Source organism: Gossypium arboreum, chromosome 10 (assembly GCF_025698485.1).
Source record: "Gossypium arboreum isolate Shixiya-1 chromosome 10, ASM2569848v2, whole genome shotgun sequence".
NCBI lineage: Eukaryota > Viridiplantae > Streptophyta > Magnoliopsida > Malvales > Malvaceae > Gossypium > Gossypium arboreum.
Genome location: NC_069079.1, coordinates 102,045,299 through 102,071,287, shown reverse-complemented (window position 1 = coordinate 102,071,287; position 25,989 = coordinate 102,045,299). Strand labels below are relative to the sequence as shown.

The following is a 25,989-nucleotide window of genomic DNA, read 5'->3' as shown; positions in this document are numbered from 1 at the left end:
AGAACATCAAGATCGTAATGCCTTCATTCTTATCTTACCGAAGTCTTATCATTTTACAATCTAAATAACTACAAGCTTGGCGTACATACCTATACCCTTTCAATATGATTATACATCGTCATTTCTTTGACACATCATCGGGCTACCCGTTGAACGACTTGGAATACTAAGGATACTTAGAATTACCATACACAATAAGATGCCAATGCCATGTCCCAGACATGGTCTTACATGGGATCTCACTTCGATGCCATATCCCAAATATGGTCTTATACGAATTCTCATTTCGAAGCCATGTCCCAAACGTAGTCTTACACGAAATCTCGTATCAACGCCATATCCCAGATATGGTCTTACATGATAACTCATACTGATGCTGATGTCATATCCTAGATATGGTCTTATACAGGATCTCATCAACCCAAATGTCATACTACTTGTACCTTAAATATTCCTAAGGTTCAACCGGCTTTTATCACCTTGAATATTTATCGAACAACACCAATAATATTCACAAAAAAAAATTATAAAATTCATATAACATTAAAATGCTAAATGCATAATAAAAAGTTGTATCAATCATACACAAACTTACCTCGGTACAAAATATGGACAACTAGTTCGATTTAGTCCAAGATCTTGCTCTTTCCTCGGTCTAGGCCCGAACTCCGTTTTTCTTGATCTATAATAGTAAATTCCACTTATTTAATTATCATATTATTCAAAACAGCCCATAAATCATATTTTAGAAAAATTACAATTTTGCCCCTAAACTTTCACATAATTATAATTTAGCCTCTAGGATCGTAAAATGATTTTTATCAAATTTCCTCACTACCGAAGCCTAGTCGAACCTTTATTAAACTTATAACAGCTCACAATTTCAGTCATTCTACACATTTACCACCTATTTTACAACTTTTACAAAAAGGTCCTCTTTAGGTGTTTTCATGAAAATCACTTAAAAAAAGTTGTTTATTTAACAACCAAGATTCATTTTATTCCATAAAAATTTAGTAAACAACATTAATGCTCTCATGACAAAACCTTAAACTTTCAACCATAATGTAAAATAGTCCCTTCATTAACTAGATTAAGCTATAAGGGTTCCAAAAAACACAAAAATCAACAAAAATAATCATCAAAATGACTTACATGTAGGGGTTTATTGCGCTGAAAATTTTCAAAGTCCCATGGGGGGTTTTTCACTTCAATTTTCAGTGGAAAAGATGGAGAAGAAAGATGACTCTTTAATTTTATTTTTTTTTATTCATTTAGCTAATGTCATCAAATACCAAACCTACTCAATTTTTGACTTTTTGATTTTTCATTTATTACTCTTCATGAACAGCCATACACATATATAATGGCCTAATTACTCATTAAGGACCTCAACTTTTAAATTCATAGCTATTTAACACCTTTAGCTAATAGAATGCAACTTTCGCATTTTACGCGATTTAGTTTTTTTTCTCAAATTGAGCTATTAAACAACAAAAATTAGCTCATGAAATGTTTACACATACATATTCACATGCTATAAACACTAAAATTAATATTAAAATAATTTTACAATTTTGGATTTGTGGTCCCGAAATTACTGTTCCGACTAGGCCGAAAATCGGGATGTTACTATGATATTTATTGAATTTTGTTTGTTCAAAAATATTAATAGGAGATAAATTGAGATTTTAAAATTCTTCTTCTAAAATAAGAAAAATAGTAGAAAAGATTGATATAATCAATTTCCAGTGCTTGAGCCTCGAACGTCTTCTTCCACTACTTTAGGTGTACCCGTTAAAGATTTTATTAATTCACTATATGAATAACTAGCTTTCAATAACAATGTATATTCTTTAAATCCTCTATATTTTACTTAAGGTAAGATAAGAAACTTTTTTTATCTTTTTATAATGGCTAAGATAGAGCCACCGTAATTTTATGGCTCAACTAGAAAACATTTCCCTTGTACAAAGTTAAGGGTGTTTGGTTTAAACAAAAGAACTATCTTTAAAGTAGGTGTTTACAATGTGTAAGAATGATGCTCTCTAAAATATTTATAAGAGAAAGATAAAAAAACATTAACTAAAGTGATTTCTTTTGATTGTGTGTCTCTTGCTTCTTGGAGTGTTCTTCCTTCTTGATTTCCTTTGAATATCATCTTCCATTTAGAAAATACACAAAAGTTTTCATGTTTTTATGATGGTACAGATAGAAGTAAAAGATCATTCATGTTGCACACAATTCAGACAATAGAAACAATTCTTTATATTCCATAACAATGGCAGTTTCCAAGGTAAAATCTTTACAAATACAATGTGGGATTCACTAGTTTTAGATGTTTTTTAAGGTTAGGGAAAGCTGCTTATACCTCAAGTCATGTTCTAATACAAAACTGGTTCATTCAATGAAGCAATCAGCTTTCAAAAGATGGATTGTTCACCTAATTCCTGACCAGCCATCCCTTCCCTCAGCACTCTCGCGAAGAACTCTTCCAACGTATTGGTTCCATAGCTCGGTGTTTTCTCGGCACTGTATTCTCCGGTTTCGGGATCCAAAATCAACATACTTTCGGCAGCGTAATATCTCCCGATTTTACCGAACTCGGCGGCATCTTCCATTGAAGGGAAGATCTTAACAAGGAAGTCGAGAATCCCAATGGCAAAGTCCATGATCCCAATAGGCACTTTCAAGAACTTTGGTTCCTTCCCTACAAGCTTAAACAACATCTCCCCTTGCTCCAGTGGTGTCAATGCCTTCCCCGGACCGCCTATCGGCAAAATCTGATTAATCTTATCCTCTTTCAAAACACAATCTGAAATGAAGGAAGCCAAATCTTGTTCACTAATTGGCTTACAAGCACATAATTTGCCATCACCAAACATCACATAAGGCTTTCCATCTTTCACTAAGTCAACTTGACCCCCTAAACTCTTAAAGAATGCAGTTGGCCTAACAATACTGTAAGTAAACCCGTCATCTCCTTCGGCTTCTTTCATCAATTCGGCCTCAAATTTCAGCTTAGCTCGCTGGAATTCGAGGAGGGGTTTTTGGACACAAATGGCAGATAGCAACACAAAATGTGAAGCCCCAAATTTCTTACCAGCGACAAGGCTGTTCTTTGTAGCTTCGTAATCAATTTTCCATGAATCCTTAACACCACCAGTACGGCTAGCAAGACAAGAGACAACAACATCAATGGGAAACCCTAAATTTTTCACAGAATTCTCCAAAATGTCGAAATTGGTGACATCAGAGAAACATACATTAGCTCCATTTAAATCACTCAAAGTATCTTCCTTGCTGTTTTTGCCTCTAATCCCACTTCTTTCCCTAGCAATGGCTATAACATTAAACCCTCTATTGACCAACTCTTTCACCACAAATTTCCCAATATAACCAGTAGAACCCACCACCAAAACATTGATGTCTTTTGGGTTCTTGTTTCTAAATGAAGCTGATACAGCTGTTTCAACAGGCTTTGTTGCTAAAGCTTTAACAAGTTTAAACCTTTCTACATTAAAGGGTATTGATTTTGAAGTAAAACTAGCTGGTTTTACCTGGATTTGATTGATGAACTGAGAACTGAAACGTGTTTTGTGAGTTTGGGACTTTGGTGAGTGAACAGTGAAGGCATTGAAAGATAAACAAAGTGACATTTTCTTTTACCTAAGAAGAGAAATCTGGGGAAACTGGTCTTTGTCACTCAAAATTAAAGAGAGAAAGGGAAAGAAAATGTGGGAACATTTGAGGTGAATGATGAACAAGATTGGAGGTTTCCATGGCCAGTAAAGTTCCTCCAGCTAAAAGAAAAATCTAATGAAGATTGGTGGTGGATAACATTGATGATAGCCCCAGCTGATAAAAGAATTATATAGAATTGCTCGTTTTCTCCATAGATAGTGATAAATATTAATTTCATCCCCTTAACTTTTCAAACTTTCTTTCTTAGTCCCTGGGCCCAATGGGCTGTCTGTGGCCAAGAAATGAAAAGGCCTTTTTATATATGTATATGTAGTGTTATAAATATTAGGCCCAAAAAGACCATTTGAGCCCAGGGACAAATCTTGTAGTTGAAAGCTGAAACGACGCTGTTTCATTCATATTGTTATTACAGGAGTCAATAATAGGTATAACTATCTGATTCTTAACTTCAATATTCACTTGAAGAAGAAAACAAATTCCCATACCAAAAATAAAATTATTTTATCAATCATTAATTTTTATTTTTCAGTTTTAGCCGATAACAAAGAAACCATGAATGAATCTGATTATACATACAGTTCAATCCCAAACGATGTAGCTCTCAAAATTGCTTCTTCCCTTGCGGTAATTTGCTTCCTCTTCATTTCCATCCTTTCTTTTCTTCTTTCTGGGTATCGGTGGAATCTAAACATGGTTTCCGGGTCGTCTGGTTTTTAGGTGACTGATCTTTCCTGCTTGAGTTGTTGTTCTCGGGTGTGGAGGGATTTATGGGGCTCCGATTGTTTATGGGAACCCTTATTTAAACAAAGATGGCCTCTTTTATATGAAGATGTCTTGAAAGACCCCGACTTCAAGGTGTTTTTTTTTTTTTTAAGTTTTATTTATGGTAATTTAGCTTTGGAATTGTTGGTTTTGGCTTAATTGCAATGGGTGTTTCGAGTTCTTTTGCGGTTTATCATTCAAGTTGAAACTATTAGTGTTGAAGTAAATACATGTAATTAAATATGTTAGGCAAATTCAATTGTTTGTATTGATATGAAAATTGTTGAGAAAAAAAAATTAAAAATGATGCTAGGGTTGGAGGGGATTTTACATAAAGCAGCACAAGGAGATGAAGGATCAAGCTGATTCGGTTATTAAATTTGTAGAAAATTGTTTGCAATCCGAATCAATCCAGGTCAACGACTATCTGAAAGCGATTGAATGCCTGAAATTGATGGGGTTCGGGTTTAAAGATGTTCAAATGTTGCTGCTCAAACCAAAGCTGAATGTTTTGCTTAACCTGGTTGGACTTCATTACTGCCTTAACATCCTTAAAGTGCCGGTAACTTTTCATGCTTTATGTATTTTTCATGCATTTTTTTCTTGTATGCTTGTTTTGTTTACATCGTGGAATTAGTGTTCTTAGATGGTCACAAGCGCGGCTGAAAGCTAAACCAGCGTGGCTGCTTTTAGATAATGGTTTCTCTATAGATTTTGAATCTGTATTTCTAGATATGTTAATGCTACACATGTTAGAACTAAAAAAATTATGAATGATACCGAGCAGGCTTCGGATGTCATGGAAGCGCTCAAGAGTAGCAACATTAAAAACCGCCAAATTTGTATCAAATGGTGGAAGCTCGGCAGATGGTTCTATGGATTCCGTATGCGGGATGAATTCCATTTTCGATGTCTCTCTCTAGAAGATCTTGCATCGTCAAAAGACGATTTAGACGGGCTGGGGGTGCTTCAACGAGGAGCCATTCATGAGGTTTTACAAGTTCAGATATCCATTGTTAGTTCCAGAAGCAATCCCTGGGCCTAATCAAAGCTCGCAAGCACCAGTTTAAACAATGGGGAGAATAAGGTAAAAGAATCATAGAGGTCTTTGTACTAAGAGTCAGATTATAGTTTGTCCCTTTCAGATTATAGTTTGTCCCTTTTACTCAAAAAATGGATAAATTAATCATTGTATGTTAGATTAAAAAGTAAATTGATGATTCTGTTAAAAATTCAATCGATTTTATCGTTAAAAATTGGTCTTTGTACGACTGTATAAGGTACAAGTGGCATGTCACCCTTTGATTATTTTTTAGTGATACCAATTTTTAACGGTAGAAATGAATGAAAATTTTAATAAAAATGACCAATTTGCTATTTGATATAGTGTACAAGGACTAATTTATTTATTTTTTGTGTAGAGGGGTCAAAATGTAATCTGACACTTGGTATAGGAACTTCATGGTATTTTTACAGGGAAAACTATGAATAAATGATCTGCAGATGTACAATGTTTATGTAAGTTAATATTTATATAGATCTATTGCAGACTAATATATAACTTTCTTTTATCAATTTTATTTGCAATTATTTGATCTTTTACTAGCCTCCACACTCTTGGAATTCAATATTATAAGCTTAGGTTACTCGGACTCGTGTTTGATTGATAGAGACAAGAACATGAAACAACAATTTATCAGATTTCAAACCACAATTCAGATTGTTAAAAAAGAACACCTAAAATCTGAAGAAAATACAAAAAAATTCAACCCAACAGCATGTTTTTATGAAATACAATAGGCAAAAAGAGCTTCAAGTTCATACAAATGCTGCCTCCAAGACCTTACCTGCAATGGGGCACAGTAAAAAGAGACAATGGAGCTCGAACCGAAGCTTTTCAACGGTAACGGTACACAGTATAACCGGTAGGTCGCGGTTGCTGCAGGCAGACTGCCATGAGAGCTACGGCTATGACTAAAACAATGAGAAGACCAGTGAAATCTAAGCCACCACCATCATCAGATTCCATGCAACAAAATTTCCCCATTGGAAGTGAACTTCGCTGGTTAAAGCTCAAATCTTGTCTGTTTGTGAGTTTAACATTATGATTGAGATGAAACATATAAAAGATATAGAAGAATCTTGGGATCTGCAAAGTCAACTTTACATGGAATAGTTTATTATTGAAGTCGGTTTCTTGGAACGTAGCCCCAACTCATCTTTAATATTTTAAATTTGTCTCCTTAATTTATTCGTTGCTCTTTGGGGGTCTAAACACTATTTTGCTTCACAAGATTGTCATTAATGGTTTACAAAATCTAAAAACACACTAATTTGTTGTTCTACTCTTTCATAGGACTTGAAAAATATAATTCCAACACCAACATAACTCAAGTATGTCCTGGCGATGTGGATTACGCGAGTGGTTAAAATGGAAGAACAACTCGACTGAAAGTGTTCCAATGTATAATTTTTTTATTAATAAAACTGGTGTGAGTGTTCAGACACTGTATATGAACAAGTATTTGCCAGAACCCATTGGAGAAGTGAAAAAAGAAAAGAGGCACAACAGCATGCAGGCAAAAGATTCCCTAGCAAACTAAATCGAGTTTCTTCCATGATAAATCCCGGCAACGAAGATGAAGGTATGAGTTATTCCGAAACTCCAAGAAAGTGGGCAAAGCTAGGATATTTTGGCTCCCATCCTAATTCCTTACGAGTATTCGAGTTGTTCAACTTCTTGCCCAAAGGATCACTGGTGCCTGCAAGTATACAACATATATCAGATGATGCAAGTTTTACATATCAAAGAACTAGGAGAACCATAACCCCATACCCATATCAAAATATATTCTAAGGTTAAGAAATGTAAATAAGAAACCACCTGTAAAGCCTTGGAACTTTTTGTCAAATTTCCCACTTTTATCAACCAAATCCATTACTTCTTGCCTGCAGAAAAAGTAACAGAGTGTTACCAACTTGAGAAGTCGGCAAAATAAACAATTTCGATCATAAATAGCATTGCAAGAAATATATTGACACAAGTTGTCATATGTGCTATTGTAAAAGAAGACAACCTAGACAAAGGATGATTGTCACAACCCAAGAAAATCCGACCCCGAAGTTTCTTCTTCAGAATAGTGACTGAGAGGGAAGCTGCATCCTGTGACACCAAGTATACAAATCGAAATCAACATTCCAATTACCAAAATGAATTCTGCAAATCTCGAAAGAGAAATTGTCTCTACAAACGAAAAACAAATAGAGATGTAAATGAATTTTCACCTCATAGTGTATAAGATTCAAGATGTGATCAGGACGAGCATCAACGGTCCCCTTATGCAACCAATAGAAATGTGCACCTCTATCCATTTTGTATAAAATGTTAAGGTTATCATGAAAGCAATATCGGTGACATCCACAAGTCTATGAAACATATAAACACCTCTCTTTGGTAATTTAAGTCCAAGAAAAAGGATATATATAGTCCAGCCAACCTAACGACACAACCGTCAAATTCCAGCACCACTTTTTCAGCCTTGAGAAGGGTATCTGTTCTAGGGCTTCTCCCAATCGGCACAGTTGGTGTGTCCTGACAAGAAAACAGATGGTGGTAATGGATATTAATGCATCCCAATATCATGAAAATTTGGAAGAACAATAATAAAGTGTTATAAGCAAACAATGTTTTATGTTAGATGCAAATACCTCATCACAAGGTCCATTGTCATTGCAATCATATGGTGCAGAGCTCGATGTGAATACAAACGAACCTTCACCATTCCAGCTTAAAGCAGCCAATCTGATAGACTCAAAGCCAAATCGATAACACCAACTCAGTTCGTAGAGACTAAATAACCAATCAAGATTTTGCCACAAACAAAAAAAAGGTAAAATTCCAGATCAAAGTAAGTTTTGCCGAAGTTCCTCCTAGCTCATATATGACTACTACCATACAACACCAACATGGCTAGTGACTAGTGAGTGACAATTCACCATGAAAATCTTTAAAAAGTTACCTAATATCACCAGCATAATCTGGGGTTTTTGAAGGAGGAGCACAAAAAATCACATAGGGGAACTTCTGATCTGTTTTAGTCTCCTTAAAAAATGGATTAATCCCCAGCGAGATTAATTCATTGTGGTGGTCCGTCGTCACAGTCTGCCCGTAAATTTGACATCCTGGATGTTCCTGCTTCCACAAATCATGTAATTCACACATATGACTAAATGGCTAGACCCTACCGATTGAGTTTTAGTTCACTTGGCACCATTGCTAGAAATAGACATTGTAAAAAAGAGCTAAACCCTATCAATTAGCTAATTGTTATCATTATTCAAGAAAACCCTTCAAATTTCAACCTCTGAAACTAAAATGAATGATGATGTTTAGACAATCAAACAGTTGGTTTGGTTTTACCTCCCTCCATTTTTCAGCCACCAAGCGACCAAGAACACCTGGTCCCACTATTAGCAGATCATTCTCTCCCACCATTGCTTTCCCTGCCACATTCAAACAAAAAAAGAAAAACGAAAATCCCAGATTAAATAAAAGAAAAGTCACCGCAATATGTAAAAAGAAAGCAAAAGGGAATATCAAATAGACCAGAGGTGGAGGAAGCTGAGACTTGAAGAGAAGAAGAAGAGAAGTTGAAACTTTGGAAAATTGGGATTGGTTTCTTGAAAAAGGGTTGAGATGAGGGAGAAATTGAGTTTTTCGAGAGAAATATGAAATTACTGACGCAAGAAATGGTTCCCATTTACTTAAAAAAAAATGAAATTAAAAGAAAAGGGACTGTGTCTTTCTCTTCTGTTCTTTTTTGAACATAGACTGTCTGTCTTACTCTGCCTGTCAATTTTTTATCATTTTATTGGTCCTTTCAGGCAAATACTTAAAGAAAGAGGATTTTCGTTCTTAGTAACCACCAATGATTTTATTACGCGTGGCATGTTGGATTGTTACTTGGTAGTATGTCAGAATCTGATTGGAGGATTTTTCTGTTTACTCTTTTCGATTTTAAAATTTAATTTTAATATTTTAATATTTACACCTTGAGAGTTAATTTAAACAGTACTCATGAAAAGTTTATTTTAAAATTTAAATTTTTAACATCGCTATTAAAAAGTATTTTTAAAAATAAAATATCTATTTTAAATATCTTATTATCAAATAATAAATATGTAATTAAATAATATTTAAATTAAATATGTAATTAAATAATATTTAAATTATTCACTATAATAATGAATATAAAAATTATTATAACTTGTTAATATTTTAACATATGAAATATAAATTTTAAATATTTTTAAGTAATAAATATTAATTATTTATAAAATTTAATTAGAATATATAAACTATATTTTAAATATTTAAATATAACCATGAAATATTTGAAATTAGTATTTTAAAAATATTTTTATTTTTAATTAATTATTTTAGTACATTTGTAATTAAGCACAAAAAAAGAAAGTACTATGTTATTATAGAAGTAGAAAAGTAATTAAACACCAAAAATACTTTTGGAAGGGAAAAAGTTAAAAATTTTAGTTTATCCTTTTCAGATGTGTTTTTCAAAAGCATGTCTGAAAGCTAAAAATTTCAGCCAAAAGCAAGTTATTTAGTACAGTTTTTTTTCTAAAAGTGTTTTTTGAGCTAGAAGTGTTTTTTTTTTTAAGCACTACTAAAAAGGCCCTAAATCTCTATATCAAAGATAAAATAGCTTTTTAGCTATTAATATTTATAGTCTTCTATCAATTTGGTCATTAAGTACATGAAAATTTTAAAATTAATTTTTCATATTTTAAATAAAATATAAAATTTTAGAAACTTGTAGTTTTTAAATAAAAATTATAATTTTAAAATAATAAACAATTATGAAAAATAAAAAAGCTTTAAAATTCAAAAAATAAAAATAAAATTGATTTTAAGATATAAAAATTCTAAAATTCAATGTTATCTAAATCGGATTGAACTAATGGTTGACCTACTGAATGGTACAAATTGATTGAATTGTGCTAAAATATTGGTTGAAACGCAATTGAACTGATTTGAATTGATCTAACTAATGGGTTTCCAAAGCAATGATTATTTAGCAAATATTATTAAAGAATCTAAAATATTATAATATTAAAAAATTATAAAAATCGGTTTGATTGTTAGTTCAATTGAATTTTATCATGATTAAACCCATATGTATTGGTTCATAGGTTAACCGCTTATTAAAATTTTTAAACATTTTAGCACCCATCATTGATAATTTTATCGGTTTGGTTCATACCCTTTAAAAGTATTTTTTAAAATAAAAAAATCATATTTTAAACAACATAAAATTTTAAAATTATATTTTAAATATATATAAAATGAAAAATAAAATGGTTTACAATTCAAAGTGAAAAAACAAATTAAAATATTTTAAGAATATAAAGAATTACAAAATTTAATGTTATCTAAACTGGACCTATTCGACTATGAACCGGCTGGGTATTGATCTAGTGAGAGGTAAAAAACTAGTTAAATCGCAAACTAAAATAAACTTATTGAACTAAGCTAAAAAAAAAAAAAAAGGTTAAATTGGCAGTTGACCCGATTTTTATAAAATTTTATTTTTAATAATTTATTTTATTTGGACCGATCTTTTTGGGAACCAATTGGTTAAACCAAATAGGAATTGATTCAACTATTGGTTCAACCAGTTTTTAGCTTAGTTCAATTGGTCTATACTGATTTGCAAGTTAACCAATTTTTTACCTCTCACCGGATCAAAACACTAGTCGATTCCTAGTCCGATTTAGATAACATTGAATTTTGAAATTTATATTTTTTTTAAATTTTAAAGAGTTTTTATTTTTCCATAATTTGTTACTTTTTTAAAAAAGTAAGATTTTTAAATTTTATATGTGACAACCCGAATTAGGGCCTAATCGGAATAGTGGTTTCGTGACCACAAATCCGAGATAGAAATAATTGTTTTATAATTATTTTGGGGTTTATGATATGATTGCATGATTGTGTGAAAATTTCGTGATGAAATTCTATGCCTAAAGTGCTTAAATTGAAAGTAGGGATTAAATCGAATAAGTTGCAAAATTTGCATCCCGAAGTTTTAGTATGAAATTGTTTTGGAATATTAATTAGGAGGTCTTAAATAGCAATTTGACCAATTTTAAGTTCATGGACAAAATTAGGACATGGAAGGAATTTTGAAAGTTTAGTAAGGAGGGCATTTTGGTCATTTGGATATTAAATGAAATAAAATGGGAAAAATAACACAAAATTGGTCATCATCCTCCTTAGTTGCTGCCGAATTCTCCCTCTCTCCATAGCTAGGATTTCTTCAATTTTCAAGCTCCATAGTAAGTGATTCCAAGCCCGTTTTTAATGTTCTTTACGTTTTGGAATCCGGAAGCTCGATTAAGCTTATGCTAGTAATAATTTAACCTAGGGTTCACATTTGGAAAAATACCCATAGGTGAAATTTGTGTATTTTGATGTTTTATGATAGAATATGAGGTTTTAAATTATGTTAAATAACTTGTGCTACTCGGTTTTAAGTGAAAACGAGTAAAAGCAGCATAATCGGTAAAAATACCTATTGTTCATAACTATATGATAGAGTGAGAATTTGATGTTGTTGTAGAAGAGAAAATGTTCAGCATATCATAAAATATAAGAATAAGGGCTGAAATTAAATTCCGAGCCTAGGGGCAAAATTGTAATTTTGAAAAGTTAGGGGCAAAATGTAATTTTTCCATGATGTGATTTTGGATTGAAATAAATAGTATGAGTATTAAATGAGCTAAATGTGTTATTATAGATCAAGAAAGACGCGGAATTGATCTCGAGCGGGGAAGGAAAAGGTTTGGACTAAATTGCAAAATTTCCACATTTTGCACCAAGGTAAGTTTGTATGTAAATATTACAATAATTTCATGTACATTCTTATATTTCAGCCTATTATATAAATATACTAGCTGATGTTAAAATATAAATCGACTATTGGAAGAATGGAAATAAATATAGAGAGAGATCCGGTTGAACATTGGAGAGATCGAATGAAATAGAGGAGCGTAGCTAGGTCACATGTATGATGCTGAGTGCACATCATGTGTACAAGAAAGCTACGAGACACCCTGTAGTAGCTAGGTCACATGTGTGATACGAGATGTATCCCATGTAGACAAGAGAGCTACGTGAAAGATAAATGTAGCTAGGTCGCATGCGTGATTCCAAGTGAAGGACACCATGTAGACAAGAGAGCTACGTGAAAGATAAATGTAGCTAGGTCTCATGCGTGATTCCAAGTGAAGGACACCATGTAGACAAGAGAGCTACGAGACAAATCGGTTGGGTCGCATGAGTGGTACTAAGTGTTCACCATGTGTACAAGAGAGCCGAACTAAACGAAGTATGATGGTGGGGCTGTGTGCTGAAACCATTAAATATCGAGGATTGATCCGAATTGTTCAACGGGATGGTTTTGTGGTGATATTGTGGTTTGGACCTACACTTATGGTGAATGAAATGTGGTGAAAATGATTTGTGGTATATACATATATAAGATAAAATGAGGTTAGCATAAAGAATGTGTGAAAGAGTGAAATTAGCATTAAAACTGTTTTTAGATGGTAGCAGTGACGTGATTTTGAAAAATCACCAAAATAGGAGGAATATAATTAGAGGTTGAATGAGATGTGAAATTAAAGTTTAATGAGTCTACTTTCATATAAAAGAAACAGAGCAAGCAAAGGAATTCTATATTTTGAGATATTTACAATTGTATGTGACTTGCTCAGGATGAATACGTGATCCCCTGTTCCAACTTTGAAAAATCATTAAAATTGTACAAAGCAAATTAAGAAATATAGTTTACATGCCTAAATTCCTTATTGAGACTAGTTTTAAATGAAACAGACTTCAGGGTTGTTTGAATTGTGTACTGAGAGAAATTCAATTTGTAGTGAACAGAGGTCAGATCAGTCGAGCTGTGTAACAGGGGAAACTTTAACTAATAAACTGTACTAATCGGCTGAACCAAAAATTATAGAAAAAAATTACCAAAAAGTTTTATGAGTCTAGATTCAGGGAAATTTTACGGATTTGAATTTCGAGTTTTGTAACTCGATTTATGATTTATTTAGTGAATATGACGCAGCAGAGACAGCTTAAACAAAGTGGAATGAATAGTGAAGTTAAAGTAGATATACTTGAATTGTTGTGTAAACATGTTAGATTTTTTTTTTAATTAGTATTTACATACTTACTTACTAAGCTATAAGCTTACTTTGTTTCTCTCTTTTGTCTTATAGTGTTCTTCGGCTTGCTCAGGAGTTAAGGATCATGAAGATCTACCCGCACTATCATACTTTAGGGTATTTGAACTAAACGTTTTGAATTATGGCATGTATAGTAGGCTTAATTATTTTGTTACGTGTCATATTTGTCTAGGTTTAAAATATTAGTTACAGTACTTGACCAGCTAATTTGTACAAGCCATTAAAGTTGGCTAATATTGTTCAAGACATATATTATACGATGCACTATCAAATTGGATGACATATTTATATTTCGGTTATGTTTAATGGTATGTGTTATGTTCTGGTAATACCTTGTATCCTGTTCCGGCGACGGTAACGGGTAAGGGGTGTTACATTATATGTTTTTATTTAAAATATGAAAAAAAATTATTTTCATGTACTTTTAAAGGGGAAGAACCAAATTGATAAAAATACAAATGTTGAAGGTTAAAAAAATAATTTTACATTTAACATCTTTAACTTTAACGGCAAACAGAGATGGAGAGACCAAGATTTTACATGGACTCATTGTGTCGAAATTAAAATATAAAAACTAAATTTTAAATTTCAAAAGAATATAGAAATCTTTGTTGTTTTATTTCTGGAAACATGATGGTTATGATGCAAGTTGAAGAAGAAGAAAGAGAAGAAGAAGAAGAACAGAGAAGAATAAAAGGAAGAGGAGGAGGAAGAAGTAACTGAGAGAAAAGAGAGGAGAGAGGCTGAGAAAATAGTACTGAAACCTTTCATAATCATTCTAGCACACACGAGGGTGCTAAAAAAGGAAGTAACGATTATCACAACTGTCGTTCGATTACAAGACAAAACATCAAAACGCCTCGTTTCACTAACAAAACCCTTTGCCCAAAACGCATTGTATTCATTAAAGGACCCCCCAAATGTGTCGTTTTTTCAACATAATTAACTCAAGACACTTAACAAAATTAAATAGTAATTAACTACTTCTTAACCCTCAATTATATGCCATAACAATACTCCATCTCTTATGCAGATCCTTGTCCTCAGGGATCGAAAGCAAGATATTGCCTTTGAAATTATGTCCAGGCTTCTTAAGTGGAGTCCTCGGGAAAAGTGTCTGCCCATTCCACTAATACCTCAATGACAGAAAGGTTTCCTTTTTTTACCATTCTTCTGTCAAGGATCTGTGCTGGCTCTTTCAAGACCGATCCATCTGTTCCAATAGGTGGCAATGTAGGTGAGTATATAGCTGAACCAACATGTTTCTTTAGTTGAGACACGTGGAATGTAAGGCGAATTTTTGCTCCTTCAAGTAATTTCAGTCTGTAGGCCACCTGTCCAATTTTAGCTTCGATAGAACAAGGACTATAAAACCTTGAGGAAAGCTTCTGATTTCGTATCTTCCTTAGTGAATGCTGTCTGTAAGGTTGGAGTTTCAGGTATACCAGGTCCCCAACTTCAAATGACCTGTCTGATCTTTTCTTGTCTGCTAACTGCTTCATTTATTATTGAGCTCATTTCAAGTGGAACTTAAGGAGCTTTCTTAAAGCTTTCCGGTGTTGAAGTGTTTTGTCCACCTTAGCTATTGTGAAAGACTCTAGCAAGTATGGTAAGTGAATGGGGGCTCCTAACCATAGAGGGTTGTGTAGGGAGTGGTGTTTATAGTCGAGTGGTGTGTGGTGTTATACCACCACTCTGCCAAATGTAGCTAATAAACCCACTCTGAAGGTTTCTCACCAGTTATGCATCGCAAATAACCCTCAAGGTATCTTTTGAGAACTTCCGTTTGCCCATCTGTTTAAGGGTGGTATACAGTGGAGAGGTACAGTCGAGTGCTAAGTAGTTTGAATAGTTCTTGCCAAAATCTGCTAAGGAAGATCTTATCTCTGTCAGATGCTATGGACTCTAGAATTCCATGTAGCTTGTACACTTGATCCAAGTAGAGTTAAGCCACACTCACAATAGTATAAGGATGTGCCAAGGCCAAAAAATGAGCATGCTTGGTTAATCTATCAACTATTACTAGGATAGTGCTTTTACCTTTGGACAAAGAAAGACCTTCTACAAAGTCCATACTGACAGCAGCTCATGCTCGATCGAGTATTAGCAATGGTTACAATAACCTAGGGTATGCAGCATTGTCACTCTTGTACTGTTGACAAGTGGTGTATTCTTGAACCCATTTCTTGATGTCCCTCAATAACCCCTTTCAATACAGTAAGCGAGTTATTCGATGCCTAGTAGCAGGCACTCCCGAATAACCTTCTAAGTTCTATGTTGTGGCCGATCATCACTTTCCCTTTTCTCTTAAGAAACCTTCCATCCCATGAGTACTTGAGATGGGGTTGAGGGTTCTGTAGCAATTCTTTGGACAATTTTTGTATCTTAACATCTTCCAATCCAGCCTTTATAATCTGATCCCAGAGTTCTGACCATGTAAGTGACACCTCCCCCAAACACTGGTGAATCTGACCAGCTAGCAAATGAGTTCTTCTGGATAGGGCATTAGCTACAGTGTTCTGAGATCATTTTCTATAAATAACTGAGTAGTTATACCCCAACATTTTGGACACCTACTTCTGTTGATATAAGGTGATGGCTTGTTGCTTAGAGAGGAACTTCAGGCTTTAGTGGTATGTCTTGATAATAAATGGTCTCCCAATAAAATACGAGTGCCACTTCTTAACAGCAAGCAACACAACCAACATTTCCTTGTCACATATGGACAAGGCTTGGTGTTTAACTCTTAGAGCTCTACTATAATATGCCACTGGTTTCCCTTTTTATTGTAACACAACTCAAATGCCATTGCCACATGCATCAATCTCTACAGAGAAGGGTTATTGAAAATCTAGAAGAACTAGCATTGATGCTTTGCAAATAGCTTTCTTAAGGCCTTGAAAAGCTGTTTGTGCAGATTTTGTCCAATGCCACTGATGATCTTTCTTCAATAATAAGGTAAGTGGTTGAGCCATGGCTCCATACTCTCGAATGAATCTCCTATAATAGCCAGATAGCCCTAGGAACCCTCTAAGTTCTTTGATGTTCTTAGGTATAGGCCAAGAGAGAACTCCCTCTATTTTTGATGAATCCATGCAGACAGTCCCAGTTGCAATTATAACAGCCTGATTTTCAATGGTGACGGAACAGTAGTTTTGGGACTACAAATTTTCATCGTGTTGACTCATAATTATTATTTTTAGAATATTTATAGAGTCATCATAGTCGTATTAAAATTTTGGTTAAGAAATATTAATGTTTAATTAGTTAATTCAAGATAAAGGGCTAAATTGAAAAAGGTGCAAAAGTTACAAATTAAAGCAAATAGGTGATGAAATGGTTTAATTAATATTGAAGGAAGAACTTCGGTAATAAATATGCCTAAATTAATATAGACGGACGTCATGTTAATGTAAAATAATAAAATAAAGTAATTAGAATGGAAAAATTGTAAATTACATGAAATTAAAACAAAAAAAATTGAAATTTTAAAGCTTCCTATGCATTCTTCTTCAATTTATGGCCGAAACCACTATAGGACGGATCTTTAAGTCAGTTTCTTCATTTTTGTTTCATGTGAGTTCAATTCTTACCCGTTTCTTGTAATTTTTATGTTTTTGAGATCGTTGCAATTAGGTCCAGCTAACCTGTACCTTCGTTTCAAATTCTGTTAAAATTTTGGAAGTTTCCATTGATAAGTATTATATTTTTTTGATGAATAACATGGATTCGGAGATTTGATTGTGTTGTGTGATGATTTTGCAAAGTGATTTTTGTTAAATATTGATTTTAGGATTAAATTGTAAAAATGTCAAAATATTAGGACTTGATAGTGAATTTTAGTTTTATTAGGGGTTGTATGAGGGCCTATAATATTTGGAAAGATTATTTATTTGAGAAAATTAGTTAATTTGATAGATTAACTAATTAAGGGATTAAATTGCAAAATTGTAAAAGTTTAGGGTAATTGTGTAAATTTAAAAATAAAAGGGTATTCATTGTAAAATGGATTGGAAATGAAATATATACTAATAAATGAGTAATTTTATATTTTAGATCAAGATTCTGTAGATAATCGTGGAAAAGGAAAAATAGCAGAATAGTCCCTGAACTTCTACAATTACTACAATTTAGTCCAGGTAAGTTCGTACGGTTAAAATTTAACGTTTGTATAAATTAATGATTGGTATTATGTATATATTCTATTATTGGAAATGAATTATTGTTTGAATTATAATATTGAATTGGATATTCGGTTTGAATTGAACACGGGATTTGAGTACATTCGTGATTTGGTGTATGACGGAGGTTTAGAGGGAGAAATCGGCATTTTACCCAAGTAAATCGGGGTTCAACATTTGTTGCAAACTCTCATGTTTTACTTTCTATTTGGCGTGATTGGGTGGATCAGCTCTTACGAGTTTCTGCTTAGCTCTTATGAACTTCTATATAGCTTTTGAGCTTCTGTTGGCGTATTCAGGAGGACCAGCTCTTATGAGCTTTTGTTGACAATATACTCTTATCTGTAAGTCGTTCTTTGAATAAAAAAATCTCGGTAAGATGATTTATTTAATGAATTTGAAAGACATGTTATTTATTTTTGTACTGATTTGAATACGGATGTATTTATCTGTTGGAGTTGTGAATGATACGAGTTGTCATGGATGATTTTTTATTATTATTTGATTTATTATAGTTAGTTCGATAAGAATTTTTTTATCTCGTCTAACTTACTAAGCTTCATTAAGCTTACTTTTGTTGTTTAATGTCATTGTAGATTTTCAGAAGGTCAGACGATCGGATGGCATTCGAGTCACACTATCCAGTTTATCTCAGTAGTTTTTGAAACGTTAAATTCGGATTATATTGCATGTATAGGCTTTTTTGCTATTTTGGTCAAAGCTTGGTTTATGTAAATATTATGAATGATATTTTGTTTATATAGCCAACTTACATATTGGTATGAGAATGAGGTATATTTGTGATGTTAGTATGAGTGATATATATATATGTGTATTTGAATTGAGGTGAATTTTGATAACTTTGTTAGATAAATTAATTAAGTATTATTTGGGAGAGTGGATGAATTGAATTGATGTTTATTTTGTTGTGAAAATGTTATATACTTGTGGTACCATTGAGGGTACTATTTAGGTTGGTTTGACGTATTTAAGGCTCAATTATTGTCATTTTGAATTGGAATTTTTTATTGGTATTTGAGTTTCTTAAGGTCTAAGAATTATGAAATCGTAAACTTGTATTTTAAGGTTCATTTTTGGGGCCATACGGCCTGAGACACGGGTGTGTGCCTCAGCCATGTGTAGCACATGGCCATGCTATGCAACTGTGTGTCCTCTATAGGTTCAAAGCATGTAAGTCAGGCTGTTACACGGCCTAGCACACGGCCTGGTGTAACGCGTAGGTTTGTGCAAGTGTACACAGTCGTAATCAGGTAATAAGTAAGTATCGAGTTATTGTCTCCACAAGGATTGTATTTGTGTTAAATCACTTGATTGTAAAATTACCCTTAACAATTTGGTAAATAAAAACACAATATGGTTGAGAAGTGATGATTAAAATATATTAAACTAAATGCAATGATCCCTAATGCAAATTACCTTAAGTATGCAAACTATATGAATGAAATAGATTTTTGCAAAATTAAACACAATTTGCAACAATTATAACATAAATAAACTAGGACAATTACTTTAATTAAACTTAATTTATTATCAACATGCTTAATAACATTCGGAAAAACATTCCATGGCAACTCGATCTTTCATGAGTTAGGAAACTACATTAGGTCCTTTCGGAATCCTTTACTTAGTGAATATGCATTTTATTGATCCTTATTTACTAAGGGTTTCTTAGCATTCGTGTGAGGTAACAGGGACGTGTTAGGTTTGAAACAGTTTAATCACACAAATCTAAAAACTATGCAGATAACAGAGCTTGGTTAGAGTTGTTATGCAACCTGCAATTTAATCGGGTTAGGATCTAAATTGAGCATGCACGTTTCAATTATGTGTCCACTAGCCGTCATCTAGTTAGGATCGCTCAGCTAATTTAGGTGCATTTCAATCACGTATGAACGAAATACAGACTTGATTTTAATTGAAAACATGATTGATTGAGGCACAAACATTATAAGCATGAATCAAATAAATATTATTTAATCAAAGCAATCATCCTAGCTTAAATAAAATTAAGCTAACATTGTTGTAAACAAAAATAAAGAACACATAGCAAACATTTTTAGATTAAATTAAAGAAAAGAAAGATTAAACCCAAATCAGAGTGGCTGTCACCTAAGACTCTGATCGACGAGGCTCCTTCACTCTTTCGCTTTGCTCCTTTGCTAATGGCTCTCCAAGGTGGCCGACCAAGGGCTCTTTAAGAGGTTTAATTGCTAAAATCTCTATGAAGAGATGATGCTAGGTGTGAAGAATGGGAAATGCTAAAGAGAATTAAGAGAAAAGAGAGAATGATGATGGATGAGGGATGATTAGGAATGGTGAAATGAAGTCTTATTTATAGGTGAAGAGAGGAGAGTAGTTTGCTAAAAATAGAGAGGTTTAGGGCTAGTTTGGCAATGCTTTTGAAAAGTGATGTGGAAAAGTGCTTTTGAAAAGTTTGGTTTAAAAATTGAGTGTTTAGCATTGCTGTCCAAAGGTGCTTTTAAGAAATAAAATGTCCATTTTAAACATGTTATTATCAAGTAATAAATATGCATTTAAATAATATTTAAATTAGTTAATATTATTATATTTTAGTAAAAATATAAAAAATTATTATAACTTATTATTAATATTTTAATATATGAAATATAAATTTTAAATATTTTAAGCAATAAATATTAATTATTTATAAAATTTAATTAGAATATGTAAACTATATTTTAAATATTTAAATGTAACCATTAAATATTTGTAATTAGTATTTTAATAAATATTTTTTTATTTTTAATTAATGATTTTAACACATTTGTAATTAAGCACCAAGAAAAAAAAAGGGAAAATACTATGTTATTGGAGGGGTGAAAAAGTAATTAAGCACTAAAAGTACTTTTAGGAGAGGAAAAACTAAAAATTTTAGTTTCTCCTTTTCAAAAGTGATTTTAAAAAGCACTTCTGAAAAGCTAAAAATTTCAGCTAAAAGTGCTTTTTTTAAGCACTGCAGAACAGACCCTTAGTCTCTTCAAGCTTTACCAATGAGTGGCCGTCATGCTTAGTGGATTTGAGTTGAATTTTGCTTGATTTTTAAGCAGTTTAAATGCCATAATAACTCAGGACTGAGACTTGGTCAAATGTGAATCTTAGGGCAAATCTTTAATTTTTTCAACATTGCAAGGACCTTGTGTAATTAAACCAAAAAGTGATTTATGTGGACGGCCATGTGTAGCCGAAATTGGGTTGACTTGGTCATCAATTTAGATGGTTTTTTTGTAATCTAGCAAAGCTATCGACTGCCCAAAATAAATAGATAAATTAAAGGACCAAAGAACAAAATTTATCCAATTCAAATAATTAATTAAACCCTAAATTATTAAATATAATTTTATAATTTATTATTTAATTTAATCATGCATGGCCTATTTTATGGCTTAAAAATATAATATGTTCAAATAAATCTAAAATAAGCCATTTTATGCATGAAAACTATATAATAAAGAATAAAATCACATTTTAATAATTTTCATATCCCTATTTCATATTTTCACATATTTCATTAATTTATTAAACAATTACTTAGTTTTAACAACAAATTTAAGTACAAAGGTGATGTAACACCCCAAACCCGGCCTAGACGTTATGGCCGTATCTGGCAATGTCACAGGATAGTGTTTTTGAAACCTCATTGTTACGATGAAAACATTCCATGTTATTATCTTTAGTAAACCTTTGTTAGAACTTAAGAAGTCGTCTTTATTCATTTAAAACATTTGTTTTGAAACATCCCTCGTTGCGGAAGCTTTAACAAAACAGTCTAAGTAATCATGTGTTTAAAAAATACTTTCACTTTTTAAAAATTGAATTTCCTACAACCAGCAGGTATAAATCCATAAAGTAAAATAAATAAATAAATAAATAACCCAAATTTAAAACCGAAGTCCCAGAGGGTCCTTAAATTACAACCAAAATAATCAATAATAATCAAATTATAAATCGTAAATTGAAAATCATGAAGTCAAAAAATTAATATGGTCATCACTGAGTCCTCCGTCGCACCGATCTGTCTAAGTTTGGGGATTACCTGTGCATATTAAACAAAAAGGGTAAGTTTACGTAAACTCAGTGTGTAATCCCGCAGAAACAAACAATCAAGATTCACAATTGCACGTTGAATGTCTTGGGCCTAAGCCCTTTTCAATGTCGATGACGATTTGGGCCTTAGCCCATCTCAAGATGATGTCAAAAATGCAGAGGGTCTTAGCCTATCACAAGACGATGAGATATGATTATGCAAGAGCAAAATCCTACCCAACCAGCCTCTACACACCATCTTCGTCCAACCCTACACTCCATGTGAGGATATAATCAACCCACCCATCCCTACACTTCAAGTAGTACCGAATGCGGCACAAAATAGTAGTTTGCAGCTGAGCTGCTTAAAGCCTTTCAGTACACTTCTTTCGAATAACAACCCTCAACCTAATGCAATGCAACATACAATGGATGATATGCTATTATGCAATTTTAGTATATATATTCAGGTCAGATATTAACATGCTCAGTACAGATGTCATTCAGTCAATTTCACACATTTAGGGGTCTAAGTAATGCTTACCGACCTTATCGTAGGTTCACAATCGACTTGGGTGACCCATGCAACCTTAGAAACATTTCGGTAAAAATGGGCTCACACGCCCATGTGATCTGCTCGTGTGGGCCTACATGCCTTTGTGGCCCATTCGGCCCAAATTGGCCTTGGCCGTGTGATCCATTTTTAATGTAACCCATGTTAGCTAAATATTCATATAGGTTTTCACTATTTACTTATATGCTCATTCAAAGCTGTTTACTTGAGTCATTGTCACTAAATTATTTATATCTTGAGCTATAGAATTCCAAATTAAGATCTGCTTGATGTTTTTGAAACTAGACTCAAATACCTTTCTACCATAAAATTTTTAGAATTTATAATTTATCAAATAAGTACAGTAAAATCTTCAAATTTATCCCTATTCTATTATTTGACAACTTCAACCTTTCCTTACTAAAAATTATTTATCTCTTGGTACGGAATTTGGATGATGTTTCTGTTTGTTTCTCTTGAAAATAAACTCATTAAAGATTTAAACATATGAATTTAAGCCCCTAATTATTTTTTTTTTACAATTTTTGATGATTTTCCAAATTTAGAACAGGAGAACCTGAAATCATTCTGACCTTGTCTCACAAAATTTATTATATCTCATAATTTACAATTCCATTACTTACATTGTTTCTTCCATGAAAAACTAGAGTTAATAAAATTTAATTTCATATTTTATTCAACTCTAACTCAATTTCTACTATTTTTGATGATTTTTCAAATTTAGACTACTGCTGCTATCCAAAACTATGTTAGTGCAAATGTTGATTTCCAGGTTTATAACACCCTTATTTCCTTTCTTTACAATTTTCTTTGTATCATTTTCTCTTATTTCTCGACAGCAAGCAATTTTGACTTTTCATCGAATCCCGTTTTCTATATTTTGGGTACACACCTGGTATCGTTTCTGATGTGTAAGCACTTCTAAGCCTCCAGAACCTTGTTTGAGTAACCACGACTTCGCACAATCACAGCGTCGATTCAAAACCACCAGCCCCTTGATTAACTCTTAAACACCAAAAAGGAATCCCGCTTTTAGAGATTAACCAATAACAATTAACAATAGACAAAACTGTTACTTACCCAACACGTGCAACCAACGATGAACAACCGAATCAATTGGAAAAAAAAGAAAGAAACGGAAGGGAAAAAAATAATGGAAATTTTGACAGCAACTAAGGGAAATAATCAGCAGAGGAGAGAAAAAAAGAAGAAGAAAAAAAAATGTCAGAAAAAGTTTGGGGAATTAGAGAGAAAACCGAAACTCTATTATTATTATTCTTATTATTTTGCAATAAAAAGATAATCAGATTATTTTCTGGCAACCTCTCCCCAATTATCTCCTAAAATCACTCTATATTAACCTACTAAAACACAACTAATCAGAATTTTGCCCCAAGACAACTGTTAGCCGAAATTGGAGAGAATTGAACATAGGAACTCTAATACTCCAATACTCCACTTAACCACCAAACCAACAGGCCCATTCTGATATAAACTTACCAACAATTAAACTTAAGCCCTTTGCGCAAGGCTAATGCTTTATTTATAAAAATACCAAAATTTTCCCAAGTAAGGCTTGAACTTGGGACCTCTTACACACACCCAAAACACTTAATCACTGAAGCAGATACACACTTGTGTGTCACACATATACGAAATGAAAAATTAAAATTTTGGGGCGTTACAACTCTACCCCCTAAAAGAAAATTTCGTCCTCAAAATTTACCTGATCAAAATAGATGAGGATACTGCTGATGCATCGTATCCTCAGGCTCCCAAGTCGCCTCCTCAGTACTATGATTACACCATAAAACCTTCACTAGAGGGATAGACTTCTTTCGCAGAACCTTAACATCACCATCAAGAATCTGAACTGGCTCATCCTTAATGGTCAAGTCTGGCCTCAACTCAATCTCCTCAATAGGAACAATATGAGTAGGATCAGAGCGATAACGCCTCAACATAGAGACGTGGAACACGTCATGAATCCGATCCAACTTCGGAGGTAGCTCCAATTGATAAGCAACTGGTCCCATCGCTTTAGAATACGATAAGGTCCAATAAACCTAGGGCTCAACTTGCCCTGACAACCAAACCTCAATACCTTCTTCTATGGCGAGAAATTGAGAAATACGAAGTCCCCCATGGAATACTCAATCTCTCGATGCTTTAAATCTGCATAGGATTTCTGTATGTCAGATGTCGCTTTCAGACGATCTCGAATCAGTCTAACCTTATCCTCAGTGTTCAATACTAACTCAGGACCCAGAATACGTCACTCGCCCAACTCAGTCCAACATAAATGAGTGCGACACTTACGACCATACAGTGCCTCGTAAGGTGCCATATGGATGCTAAAAGGAAAACTGTTATTATAGGCGAACTCCGCTAGTGGCAGATAATCCTCCTAACTGCCTCAAAAATCAATAGCACAGCTCCTGAATCTGAGCCTTAAGCTCAACAAGCTCCTTCGGTGCCATTCGATAAAGAGTGATGGACACCGGAGCTGTATCTAGAAGTAACTCAGTTCTAAATTCCAACTCGCGATTCAGAGGTAACCTTGGTAGCTCCTCCGAAAAGACGTCTAGAAATTCCTTTACCGCTCTGATATCCTTAACTGTAGAATCTCTAAGATCTGAAACACTTACGTAGGCCAAGAATGCCTCACATCCCTTACGAACCATCTTCTCTGCCAGTAGTGCAGAGATTACATTAGATAAGTAACTCAGGTGTTCTCCAATCATGACTACCTCTTTATCCTCCTCAGTCCTTAGTACGACCCTCTTAGTCGCACAGTCTAAACTAACACGATGCTTGACCAACCAGTCCATCCCCAGAATTAGGTCGAACTCCCAAAATGGAAGCTCCATCAAATCAGCCAAGAAGATTGCCCATTGTACTTCTAAAGGAACGTCCCTATACAGTTTGCTAACTCTAACAGATTGCCCTAACGGACTCAGTACCGTAACTTCACTCGTAGTGCTCTCAACTAAAATCCCCAAGTTTCCATATATATTGCTAGCTATGTATGAGTGAGTAGATCCTATGTCTATCAAGGTAATATACGGTACATCAAGAATAAAGAACGTACTTATGATGACGTCCAGAGCATCTCCATCCTTTCAGCAACGAGCAGCATAAACTAGGCCGGCTGGATCGCCTCAGCCTATCCAGCACATCTGTCCGGTGCTTTCTGCCCATGACACATACCATTACCACTTCTAGCCTGTCCACGGCCTTTCGGTGGTTGCTGCATTACCCTTTGTGGCTGTGCTGTACCAGTATCCGAAGATTGCCTCTGATCGACCCTTAGCAGATACTCCCTAATATGATGCTCCAATGACCCACACCGCAAGCATGCCTCAGTCCTTCTTTAACACTCGCCCTGATGGCGTCTACCACAATCAGTACATGGCTGCAGTCCAG

General features: G+C 33.6%; 4 protein-coding genes across 4 annotated transcripts; 1 reads left to right on the top strand and 3 right to left on the bottom strand.

The window, feature by feature from the left end:
- Positions 1–2,244: 2,244 nt before the first annotated feature.
- On the bottom strand, positions 2,245–3,867 carry LOC108466514 (divinyl chlorophyllide a 8-vinyl-reductase, chloroplastic). Its single transcript, XM_017766883.2, has one exon. It carries the CDS (start codon positions 3,657–3,659, stop codon positions 2,424–2,426), a length of 1,236 nt encoding a protein of 411 aa, XP_017622372.1. The 5' UTR covers positions 3,660–3,867; the 3' UTR covers positions 2,245–2,423.
- A 264-nt stretch (positions 3,868–4,131) lies between these two features.
- On the top strand, positions 4,132–6,028 carry LOC108470178 (uncharacterized). The gene is made up of 4 exons (XM_017771443.2): positions 4,132–4,329; positions 4,423–4,560; positions 4,781–5,029; positions 5,255–6,028. The coding sequence occupies exons 1-4, from the start codon at positions 4,258–4,260 to the stop codon at positions 5,510–5,512; spliced, it is 717 nt and encodes a 238-aa protein (XP_017626932.1). The 5' UTR covers positions 4,132–4,257; the 3' UTR covers positions 5,513–6,028.
- An 894-nt stretch (positions 6,029–6,922) lies between these two features.
- LOC108471030 (uncharacterized) lies at positions 6,923–9,347 on the bottom strand. The gene is made up of 9 exons (XM_017772597.2): positions 9,074–9,347; positions 8,888–8,970; positions 8,487–8,659; positions 8,176–8,269; positions 7,949–8,059; positions 7,753–7,842; positions 7,545–7,630; positions 7,352–7,416; positions 6,923–7,229 (listed from the first exon to the last, which is right to left on the bottom strand). The coding sequence occupies exons 1-9, from the start codon at positions 9,225–9,227 to the stop codon at positions 7,120–7,122; spliced, it is 966 nt and encodes a 321-aa protein (XP_017628086.1). The 5' UTR covers positions 9,228–9,347; the 3' UTR covers positions 6,923–7,119.
- A 14,946-nt stretch (positions 9,348–24,293) lies between these two features.
- On the bottom strand, positions 24,294–24,599 carry LOC108479282 (uncharacterized). Its single transcript, XM_017781785.1, has one exon. It carries the CDS (start codon positions 24,597–24,599, stop codon positions 24,294–24,296), a length of 306 nt encoding a protein of 101 aa, XP_017637274.1.
- Between the last annotated feature and the right edge of the window lie 1,390 nt (positions 24,600–25,989).